Source organism: Borostomias antarcticus (assembly GCF_949987555.1).
Source record: "Borostomias antarcticus genome assembly, chromosome: 14".
NCBI classification, from domain to species: Eukaryota; Metazoa; Chordata; class Actinopteri; order Stomiiformes; family Stomiidae; genus Borostomias; species Borostomias antarcticus.
This window is the reverse complement of record NC_140247.1, coordinates 2,298,338-2,310,376: the sequence shown is the minus strand read 5'-3', so window position 1 is coordinate 2,310,376 and position 12,039 is coordinate 2,298,338. Positions and strand designations below refer to the sequence as shown.

The 12,039-nt window shown below is 41.2% G+C and overlaps 1 protein-coding gene across 1 annotated transcript; it reads right to left on the bottom strand.

Annotated features, from left to right (window-relative positions):
• Positions 1-4,752: 4,752 nt before the first annotated feature.
• On the bottom strand, positions 4,753-8,183 carry gask1b (golgi associated kinase 1B; the record flags this gene model as incomplete). The annotated part of the gene is made up of 4 exons (XM_084449242.1): positions 4,753-4,960; positions 5,782-6,008; positions 6,150-6,367; positions 7,277-8,183. 4 exons carry the CDS (start codon positions 8,181-8,183, stop codon positions 4,753-4,755), a joined length of 1,560 nt encoding a protein of 519 aa, XP_084305368.1.
• Positions 8,184-12,039: the final 3,856 nt, after the last annotated feature.

Below are 12,039 nucleotides of genomic sequence, written 5' to 3'. Positions count from 1 at the left end.
TACTAACATGTATCACTAGATTATTTTTAGATTAGTATTGGTGCAGAGCATGTTTGATTGTCCCTCTCACACTGTAAGTATGAGCACATTTTCACCCATGTCTCTATCCCGGAATGTCCCAGTCAGCTCTGCTTGCAGCTGTCTGGAGTTTGATACACAGTATGGCCAGTTTCTCTGCTAAAGAGAGCCCAGCCAAAGGCTATCCAAAATACATTATAGCTTATGTAGCATATATGACCTTGCATGTCCTTTAAGTTCTGCATTGCTATGTTTAAATAGCATGTCCAAAAATGGTCATCACTGCGGTGATTGCATCACAGTCATTTTATGGCTTTTGTCATGAGCATAAAGTTCAACAAGTGCACTCAAGTATATCTCACACAGAAAGATTCCAAAGTGATGTAGTAACATTCTAATGCTAATTTCACAGTGTTAAACCCTGACAGATGTTTATTCACAAACTAGTGTTCAAGTTGAAAATGTGTGGTTGGGAATGGTGGTTTGACCCAGGATATACCCAAGCACTGGGGGCCATTTGATTCTGTCTGTTTATGCCTTATCTGCACATGTGTCCCCTTGGAGCTAATAGCAGGGTATGTTGTCAGTTCAGAAAAATGTCTATTGTTGGCCTGGTCTAAGCTGTAGACTGCGGGGCCGAATGACTCTCATAGAGACCTGGTTTTGTTCTCTTCAGTTTGTTTTGTTTTAGTTGACTAGTTGAGTTTAAGGACTGCAAGTTTGAGTTCTGCGTATGTGTTGTACACATAACACACCATGAATGTTGAAAGGAGCCTAAACCTTTTGGGAGAATTATTTAACTAAAAACTGTAATTTTAGTTTGCAAAATTAGGGCCTTGTCTTCCAACAGCCCATTTCAGAAATGCTTAAAAATGCTTCATATAAAAATCACCCAACAAAAGCCTTACTAATAACAGCTTTACTAATCATGGCCTCTTATGGTTCTTTAAAATACAGTACACATACGGTACAGTACTTGTGCTTGGAAGAACAATCAACCAATTGTGAGTCACATGTGGCTGGCTGTCTCTTGAATCACCCTTAATGGCCCCATTTGATTTCTATCCCTCAATCTTCTTCTCTCTCCTCTGCCATCAGAAGGTAGCTATAGATAGTTACATACTACAGTAATAGACCCACAACTGTCTGATTGGCCTTTATATCCACTGGAACAAATTTTTAGGATGCCAGTCCACGATCGTGCCTCACCCCATAATCTCCATACTGTAGGGTTCACAGTCATCACTTTAACCGGGTTTCCCCACCAGAGAGAGAGAGAGAAGAGAGAGAGAGAGGGTGAATAAGGTATTTGTCAATATGTCTATCACTGAAACATTTAGCTTGAAACACCCAGTTTTTGCTTCCGAGGTTCTCATGCAATGTGTTTACTTAGTGAACCAAAGCTTTCATTAAATCAGCTTTAGAATATTACTGACTTCACCATACGGTGCCTCTGGCTGGACCATTTCATTTAGATGGATTCTTACCCAACAGAAAACACTGACTATTCTTGTGATTACACTATCAATGTTCACTCACAAGGTGAACATGATTTATCCACTCTCAATAACACCTATTTTAATGTATAATGTATGTCCAGAAGTCACATCACATATGCAGTATACTGTATGATGGCTGAAGTAGTGAGGTATGAGTTAAATCTAAAAGGACGCTTCCAGTCAAGACAGCTGCCTTAAATCCCTTCAGAGTCATTACTTTTGACAAAGTGAGAAAGAAAACAAAAATTACATGGCAAAATGCCCAGATTCCAGAGTTGTTTTTGCACACACTAGAAGTCATAGTCCTTGAAAGAGTGCATTATTCAACTATTCAATACCATCAAATATAAACATCAAGATAATTTGGGGGGTATTCAATATTTCAAAAGACTGGAACTTGACTGTGGAATGAACAAGATGTACTGTAACAAGACTTTATCAGTAACACTTGTTGACATTCTTTAGATTTCATCCTAAATTAAATCCTTATCCAGAAGCACAAAGGCCTCCTCCAACTATGGGAAATACCCACAGAGGACATTTTGTTGTGTCTACCACCCTCTTTGGTGTTTTGCTTTTTTTTTAAGAAGAAAGAATCACATTGCCTTATTTTGCTCTCCCATCTTATCCACTTTAGGTTGCCGCCCTTCTGATGTGTGTCTGTCTGTCCGTCCGTCCGTCCTTCCGTCCGTCCGTCCGTCCGTCCGTCCGTCTGTCTCTGTTTGTCTGTCTGTCTGTCTGTCTGTCTGTCTACCACCCAGGTGTGATGTTATCAAGGCGGTCCCAGAAACAAACTTTGGATTGGAGGGCAGTGTAAAATTCCAGCTAGCCTTTTGTCTTGTGGCTGTGGAATTAACTAGGTCACTGAGCAACGGCCAGCACTGTACTTCTTCTAACAATAGGGGTTGTATCAATTAGTGTGGATAGTTGACTGCTTTCTTGCTCACACTGTTCTCAAATAAATACATGCATGTGTTACATGGCACACATACTATTGATATTATATATCATCTATCAAAATAAGAAGTGATAAGTACAGTATTTACCTTTAGCCTAAGTCATTATACTGTACATTCTGAATATATGCAAATTTTTAAGCATACAGTAGCACCACGAAACAACACATATAAGTATAAAGGCAGAACTGTAGTATCTCCAACAGGCATGATGTTGTGTTTCTTCACCATGGGTTCAATGAGGGTAATTTGCTGAATATGGAAAGCAGCAAATAGGAAAATTGACATCATGGCAGAGTGGAGTGATTATCAGTGCTTGACTGGAATACAGAGAATAAAGGTTGGCTCTGTTTGGATACAGACTTTCTCTTGGGTATAACTAGATGGTGGAACTCACATGGACAATATGTCTCTTTCTCTCCCTCCATCTCTCCCTCCCTCCCTCCCTCCCTCTCTGTCTCTCTCTCTCTCTCGCTCTCTAGACAAATACTTTGGCAACATGATTTTGGCCTTCACAGTCACACAAATTGAAAACATTTTAACTTCAAATTGAAGCGAGTTGGAGCAAAAGAAATACAGGTAAGTAAGAGCTGTAGAGTGAGATATATGTAGGATGTTTGCCTACAGTACCAAATATACATGCACGTACACATACAGGTACAGCAGTGTTTCTATTGGCCATTGCAGTCACTAACATGAAGGAGCAAGTTGTGCTATAATCACTTTGACATAACTGGAAGTTAATTACACCAGCTAATACGTGGATAGTTTCCTACACTTACTAGGATGTGTGTGCGTGTGTGTGTGTGTGTGTGTGTGTGTGCGTGTATGCGTGCTTGCACGCATGCATGCATGTGAAGATCAGTGGGGTTAGATTTGAGCTGATTTGGTGACGTGAGTGCACATGTATGAGTATGTGTTCTGCGGGTAAAATATTTCCCAATTTGCTTGAATGACATGCTTCTTGTGAAGACATGTCTCCAAGTAAGGATAGTTGACAGTGCTTCTTAAGTGTACCGTACTGTATGAGTGAGGCTTACACTGGCCTACTTTCACTCCTCTAAATGGAGCTGTTGTCATAAGGAGAAAACCATCAATGAAGATATACAGTAGATATGTGTGTACATGTGTGTATGTTGGCACATGTGCATGAGAGGGAAAAAATGGTTGGACTCAGCACAACTCCCTGGGAAAGAGTGGGTCCTTCCAAAGACAAACACTCACCAGCGTATGTTTCATTAGCAACATGTTAATGCGGGTGCAAAGGGGTTAAAACAACAGGCGAGCTAACTCCCTGCACTGACCCAAAAAAGCCCCATAGACTCCCCACAAAGCCCCATAGCCTCAAGCTCACAGACCCCATCTGGGGTGGGGTTTACGACAGCTTGCAAAGCAGACACGGTGCTTTAGCTCAGATGGGCTGGAACTATTTCTTTTGACTAAAACTAGGTGCATGTTCTCCCATTGATGTAATGGATGAAAATATAAAGACTAGGTTTCCCTATTTTCTTTTTAATTCAAGGAAATTTTGACTAAATGTATTTGCACATTTCAAGTCAGGTACATTTGGAAGAAATGTATATTTATTGTCCCTCCTCTAGTCACAGAGTGACTCTGAGCCAACATTAGCTTATATAAAAATAAACATAAATACAGTGAAAAATGATGTCAGAGAATGTGCATTTCTGAAACACTTCATTTAAAAGCATATTTAACTCATATACATTTCACAAGGCAGAGTCATGGTAGACTAGATTCATGGTAAACAAGCTTTTGGCTGACAGAAGAGTTTTGTTACAATTTGAAACAAATAATTATTCTCCAGTTCAGCCATCCAGAAAAAAGCCTGGGAGTTCATGCCTTAGCTTGTTAAACTAAGAGGCTTTACAAAATTCTAAATTCCAGTAACACTGGAATTTAAACTTGTGTACAATGCATTCCATGCATGCTTGATAGAAAGTACGGTTGTTTGAAATTACAAGCAGGCCTTTCAGAAAAATTGAGAATACATTTGGTTCTTCTAGATTTTGATTTGAGGAATTGAAGTCATACTGTAGCTTTGTTTTTTTGGAAGTGAGCATAGAACTCGCTTGGTCTTTGACAATGTGATGTTGATACAGTAGTTATATATGTGGTTGCACAATGCAACACATTTCAAGATAGTACATAAATATGACAAAGCTTACAGTGTATAAACATGATTATATCTGCTAAGTTCTCACTGAATTCCCACAATGCAAGTTTGACTGAATCCAACGCCTCTCTGGTTTTTGACATCTTCACACATTCATAGGAATTACTTTCACTCCATGGGCGTTGATGTAGGTGAGAAGCACCTTTGCTCGCCTCTCGATGACATCGATGAGCTTCTCGATGCCCTGGCGCCCTCCCTGGCTGTCCCAGTAGACCTGGTCCAGGAACAGGGACTGGAGAAGCCTCTCCCTCACCCTCTGGCTCCTCAATACCTCCACCACTTGCTCTGGGAGTCTGGGGAGGAGAGGAGAAAGAAAAGTTCATGGTGGTGTGTTTTTGGTGGATATGATTGACCAATACGGTCAGGAGAAAAGCGTTTGGTGAAATGTTGTTGGGTTTGTGGTCATTGGACTGCTTTTGTGAGGTATAATGTTTGTTTTTTCTTACACTTTTTTTTTTGGGGGGGGGGGGGGGGGGGGGCTTCCTGGCATTCATTGGCTGGAAAAAAAACTCCACGGTTTATCTTCTGATCTACATAAATGTAGGCCAGAGTAATTTGGCATTTCATCAGCTAGAAAGAGATTGTGTGACTTATCTTCGGAAACCCAGTCACGTTTTAGCTATAGCTTTGATGATGACGACCACCACAGCCAGTGTAATGAGAGAGGTGACAACTGCCACTGCCAGAGCCAAGTTCCCACGGCGGTGTCTCTGTGCGGTATGTGTCACTGATTTATTGATTACAGGATGCAATGTGGGGAATGTGGGTGTATCCCTCATCCCATTCCAGGGATGGGAGCTGTCACCTCAGATATTTTATACTTCACAACACATTCAAGAGTGCTGAAATGACATGTCAGACTGCAGCATTTTCCCACAGAGTGAGGATTACCGTGTGGTTGAGTCAGCTCATTGAGTTAGCTTGCAGCTCGGCAGAGTCTACCTCACTGAGTTAGCTTGCAGCTCGCACAAATTACAAAATACTGGACAAATACTGGACAACATACTGTATTACTTGTCGTCAAGGTTTGCTGATTGAAAGTGGCAATGAAAAGGAACACATTTCCTGTACACCAAATTCCAGTTCAAACTACAGCAATTTCACCATTACTCACTCCTTGATCCCTTCCAGTAATTTGAAGTCCAGGTTGTCCTCATCGCGGTCAAAAAAGCCTTTGTTGTCAGCGAAGACCAGGTGCCTGGGGTCGTGAGCCCTGTGAACAATGTTGGTCAGCGCTATACTGTCCTGGTCCCCACATTCTGAGTGGTGGTCCAGCTCCACACACACGTCCTCCTGACGGGGCTTGAACCCACAGCAACTTCGGTCCAACCGGTTGTAAATCTGGGCAAAAAACAGGGACGAAATGCTTGCTTGGTAATTGGTTAAATATACTACACCCCGACTTCAGAATATAATTCATAGTCATAGTCCTCCTACAGTGAGATTTTCTAGCCGTTAAGTTTAATTAAACCATGTAAGTACCTGGAGCAGGAAATCAAACAGGGCCAACTTGCTCCATTCATAATGATGGATGCTGGAGCAGGTGGACTCAGGCTTGGGGGTGATGTTCCTGTGCCAACACCTCTGTTTGAGGGCATTCTGGTACTCCCCCCACGTCAGCCTCACCGTGGACTGGTCTTTTGCATGGCCCCCTGGGTAAAGAATTGCATCCCAAAGTACTACAGGGCAGGGCTGTCCATCTGTATGGGGAGGATGTTACAGTGTAAACAACAAGGTAGTGCACATAGGTTGTCATACAACTCAAAACTGTTCAATCCTGGCCATTAGGTGCTTTGGCTCTTACAGTAAGGTAATGTTATTATATTGAAAGTGCATAGATTGAGATAAAAAAAAAAAAAAAAATACTGTAGCATTATAGTTGTACAAAACACTTGGATCAAGGGAATCTTCACAATAAAAGGCCTGCTGCTTCCCATACATAGCTACAGCAAGTCAACAACAAAGATCATACTTTCAGGGTTGACAATCTGGTGTGACAACCGGTTTGTGAGATGTTTGCATCTCTGTTTCAATGTAACCAAGCTCTTTAACAGTCATATGGTAAATAGAACTGTCCTTGGCTTGTGTCTCTTCTTTTCTTGTCCTCTATGTACAGTACGGCCTATGGATCGCAATTAACATTTCCCCAAGGGGATTACTAAAGTTACTACTTATGGAACTGAGACAGAATGGAGGAGGCATACATTAGCTCATGGACCCTGCAATCACTTTTGCTCATAACACAAATATTCTGGCCTTATACTGTTACAGTGATGGCAGCATTTCTGGAATGCTTATCTGAACAGATGACTACATGCTGTTAAAATGCCACTGGGCTATTGGACATGTAGTTGAATGTAAGTGGAATCTAGATGCCTGTGGTGGGAATCTTTTTTCATTCAATGGGAGTTAGTTGAATGATTTACATACTCACAAAAATCTAATTTGTTCAAGCTATCAAGCGTCTCTCTGATAGGCCTATGCCAAGTTGAAAGTGCACAGTAGGCCTACCAAATAGAGTTCAAAATCTACCGTATATCAACATAGCTTTCAATACGTTGAGATCAGAGTGTGGGCTGTGGGTAAATCCAAGGAATGGCATAGCCTACCTTGTAAAAAATCGAACTTCCTGCTAACTGCCGGCAAGCTCCTATTGAGTCCCAGGACCCTATCCAAATGGAAAGCGAATACTTCACTGGTGTCAGTGGGTCGTTTTATAATTCCACATTGTTCCGGACATACTTTTTGATCTGTTTGATTGGAGAGAGGATTCGAAGAAACGTGTATAGTGCTCTCGATCAGAAGAAAGGGGGGAGAGCTCTTGTAGGACACTTCACTGATGCGCAAAACCTTGCCATCGGCCAGAAAGCGCATATAATATATGTCCTCTTTACTGAACCATGGTGGGGCCATCTCACTGTATATTCGAATAGAACTGACGTGAGGTTCTGTTTCTGTCGTTATATTCGGCATATGGATCATTTCTCGTGATTCTTGTTCTAGGTTCCTGACTTCTTTCCAAGACCTGTCTTCGTCATAAGTGCGCATTTGTCTCCGTGCGTCCGTCTCCAATGAGGTGATTTTATTTTGCGTAACGAATGCCTTATTATTGGATTTGATTCTCCACTCTTTTCTCCTCAGTTTTGGTCTCACCGTTCCCCGAATAACTGCTGGTTTGAAGCGCCTAGTTTTAAGCGTTATGTAAACCACATTGGACCGCGTCGGAACAACCGAGTGTATATAGTCCGTGTTTTCTGGCGATTCAGTTTCCAGCGGGGCATCGTCAGTATATCCCCGGATTATTTTGTACTTGTCCTTGATAGTCCGTTTATCTTGGTGTGGCAAAAAGTGTCCAACTTGTAAGAACACGAAAAATAAGTACACAAAACACGCACCCACAATGATTATATTTCTCTTTGATGTGGGGAACCTCCAAATGCAGCTGGATATCTTTAGTAGAGAATAGAACCAAAGAAAGAGACACTTTCTGATGTCTCCACGAATACACGTCTCCATTAGAACTATGACTCGACATGATTTGTGACTCCAGAAAGGGTTGCCCATAACATACTCTGATGCTCAATTTCCCAATGATGGGAATGTAGCAATCCTATAGTGTCATCACAGGAGAGGAAGGGGTGGCTTTGTTGCCATTCAGTAGGCTAGACAACTGTTCTGACAGACGGATCAGCTGAAACAACAATATTCAATCGGAATAGGCACGAATAGCCCCCGCTGTCATGACAAGCCTATAGGTTACACTCAAATCTTAATAATCTTAATGTATTCAGAGAAGGCTTTTGTCACATACTTCACCCTTTAACTTTTACCGAGTGTTTTATGTACATCCAAACATACAGTATAAAAACTGTACAACGTAGACATAGGCTAGATTTGTAGGCTATGCGTGAAAAAATCCACTTCATACTAATGCAGAAAGCACTGACGTCTGTTGGACTAATGAACCCCCGGTGACATCTACCGGTAGGCCTATATTCTGCATCTGCTATCGCTTTACACAAATAAGCAATCTGTCTTTCTTTTTCTTTTTTGCAGAGGCATAAACAGAATCCACGTCTAGGCTATTCGAGGTCTGTGTCTGGGCTCCCATGAATAATTGCCTACCATTGTGCCCTTGAGCAAGGCGCTTAGCACAAAAATGGATCGGCGAAAATCGCTTGTCGTCTGTGTTTCTGTCCTCTTTTTGTCTGATTTTAGTAGCTAGTTGCCTCTTTGGTAATACTTTACAATAAGGTACACAAAAAAGAGTAGAGTAACTACTAATGAACCAATAATTAGTTAATTATTAGTTACTGATGGGAACTAATATAGCAGTTACTAAGGAACCAATGGTTAGGTAATAAGTAGTTGGGTCAAAGACATGGCATGTCAATTCTGGTGTCCGAAGCATATTTACAATGTAAAAAATAAATAAACATTTTAAAACACTATATTATGTTACTCAGCTTTCCCCTATTTACTTAGTCATATGAATATTCATTGTAAGAAATTACAATTTAAGGAGTTATTGAACTCAAAAGTACTAAACTGTCTTTCCTGGGTAACGTCCCGGCTTAAAATCTAAATATAGAAATATGCCAAAAATGTCAAAAATATGAATAAAAGCATTAATTATCTATTTGGGCATAATTGTGTTGATGTTTGCAATGATACCTACAAATATAGTAACAATACTAAGCTTATTTACATTTTTACACAAGAAAATCTTTTGTCCCCATATTTGGATTTCCCTAATGTCCTTCCTGGGTAACAGACATAAAAATACTCAATTACCCATAACTCATTTGCATAGTCATGTGACAAGCTATTGCATCATCCAGAAGATTCTGAAGGACCCCCAAGACAAGTGAAAAGGTCAGTAAGTCTCTCTAAAAATGTTGATATTTCAGTCACTGGTACATTATGTCACAATATCATGTGTCTTTCTGGATAACGCTAAAAAACATGTATAATGTTTTTATATTTAAAAACGGCCTATTTCATGTGAAATATGACATTGATGTGTTGAAGATTAAGTTATAGTTAGCTACAGTAGGCCATGCTATGGCCAAGTTTTGGCGGGAAATATGTTTTTTTTTTTGGATAACGATATGTCCTCCCTGGATAACAAGCATCTTCAGTTACCCAGGACATGTCCTCTGTTATCCAGAATGGACAGTAGTAGTATTTGTAGTATTTATAGCTTTTTAAGCATTGATAGTGATAGTGGATAGTGATATTATATTAATAACATATTTATATATTTTCCATATTTTTTTTCTTCTTATTTTTAAATCTTTTTTTATCTTTAATTCTTATGATTCAATGATAGCAACACAGGTCATTGTCATTGATTTTCGTTAGGTTGTCCAAATAATGAACAGATAATAATGCTATAATCTAAACTTTTAGTATAGCTTTTGATGTTTCCTGGTCAGTTCTGTCCTTCCAGATGCCACTGTCTAATAAAGAGAGGCAGAGACTGTCCAGGGCCTGGAAGAATGCAGATCCACAAGCGAGGGCTGAGTTTCTGGAGCAAAAGAGAGCAAGGTATTGGTATTTAGTAGTTAAGTGATAAGGCAGATCAGTAAAAAGGACAAATGTAAAGATTCATCAAAATGTATAATATTTGTAAAAGGACTACATGTTGTTTATTGAGCAATGTGTCAGATTATGGTGGGGGCTATTATGCAGCAATTTGGATCAAGGTAATTAAAAAAGAAGGCAGACATGCAGGAATACAATTAGACATACAGACAGACAGGCAGACAGACAGACAGGCATTCAGACAGACAGATGGACAGACAGACATACGGACGGACAGACGGGCAGACAGAGAGACAGGCTGACAAACAGACAGACAGGCTAGCAGACAGACGCAAAGGCAGACAGACAGACAGACTGGCAGACAGACAGACAGGCAGATACACAGGCAGACAGACAGACATACGGACGGGCAGACAGAGGCTGGCAGACAGACAGGCAGGCATACAGACAGGCAGACAGACAGGCTAGCAGACAGATAGGCACACAGACAGACAGACAAAGACAGACAGACATACGGACAGACAGGCAGCAATTTGTTTGTTTTGAGCAATGTGTCAGATTATGGTGGGGGCTATTCCTTTAAAGTAATGGAATCAGTGTGATTACAGCCTGTATCTAATACTCATTATGTTTGTGTCTAGCTACCACAAATACAAGTCCAAATAAAGCCCAAAACTCCTGTACGGCTGATGACTCCTTTCCCCACTTGCTCCAGCACGCATGCGCACAGGCCAGCGCGCAGACTGACTATTCTCCGTCTGTAGGCTACGATCGGATTGTTGGTGCCTAGAATATTGTGTGCAATATGGCTGAATATTTGTCAGATTTAGAGGATCTAGAAAATGAATTAGAATATGACGGACGTCTATATTGTTTTGAGCCAGAGTATACGGACGAAGAGCTCCTTGAAAGGAGGGTGAGGAGACGGAGAAAATAGCCGCTCTGCGCGCTGTGCGCATGCGTGCTGGAGCAAGTGGGGAAAGGCGTTTCAAGATCATATTACAGAGGCTAAAGACCACGTATTTGAAAACCACAACAAGGCCTCGCTTTGGGGAATCACAACTGTCGATTCATAAAATCCGATTGATTTTTAGAAACTGCATTCTCAGTGCCCCGTCCACCGCCATTACATGGATATACTGGCTCGCGCTGGATTTTACATTTCTTCTACATGCCTCCGAACTACACCAAAGTGATCTCGGTGAGTCAAACGTCTTATAATATGTCGTAAATTAAGGTCCAGGTTGTCAAAAACGAGCATTGTCCTTTAAGGGAACAGTGAAAGATAAACAAGAGGAATCAAAAATAATGAAATAAAAAATAAAATAAATAACCAGGCCAGGTCAAGCCTGGCTTATGTGTGTTGGCTGGCTTGTTTCTGTGCGGGACTGGTAGGACGGTAATGTCTGATAAATAAAGATAGGTCTTGTCACCTGGACACATCAGTTCCAATGCTTCCAATGCTAATCCAGCACAATAAGAGCGGGATAGCCAGTTAGCTCATGGGCTCACAACAACTAGCAGCAGCTTCCATAACATTAATGGTAGCGGTCAGTGGCTAAAACAGTTACACTGATGATAACAAAGTCATCCCCACCAGGAACCCCGGTCTCCTGGGTGGGAGTCCAATGCTCTCACCACTACTCTACTTGTGCAGTGGAGATCGGCGGGTAGGTTTTGGTGTCCTTCTTCCAGTCCCTAGTGTGGGTTGGGGTTAGAATATGGGTTGGGGTTGGGACAGGATCTGATCTATAAGGCAAGGGGTAAAGGTTGGAGTGAAAGGATGAACATGTGGAGGTTTGGGGTATAGTCCCATAAAGTCATC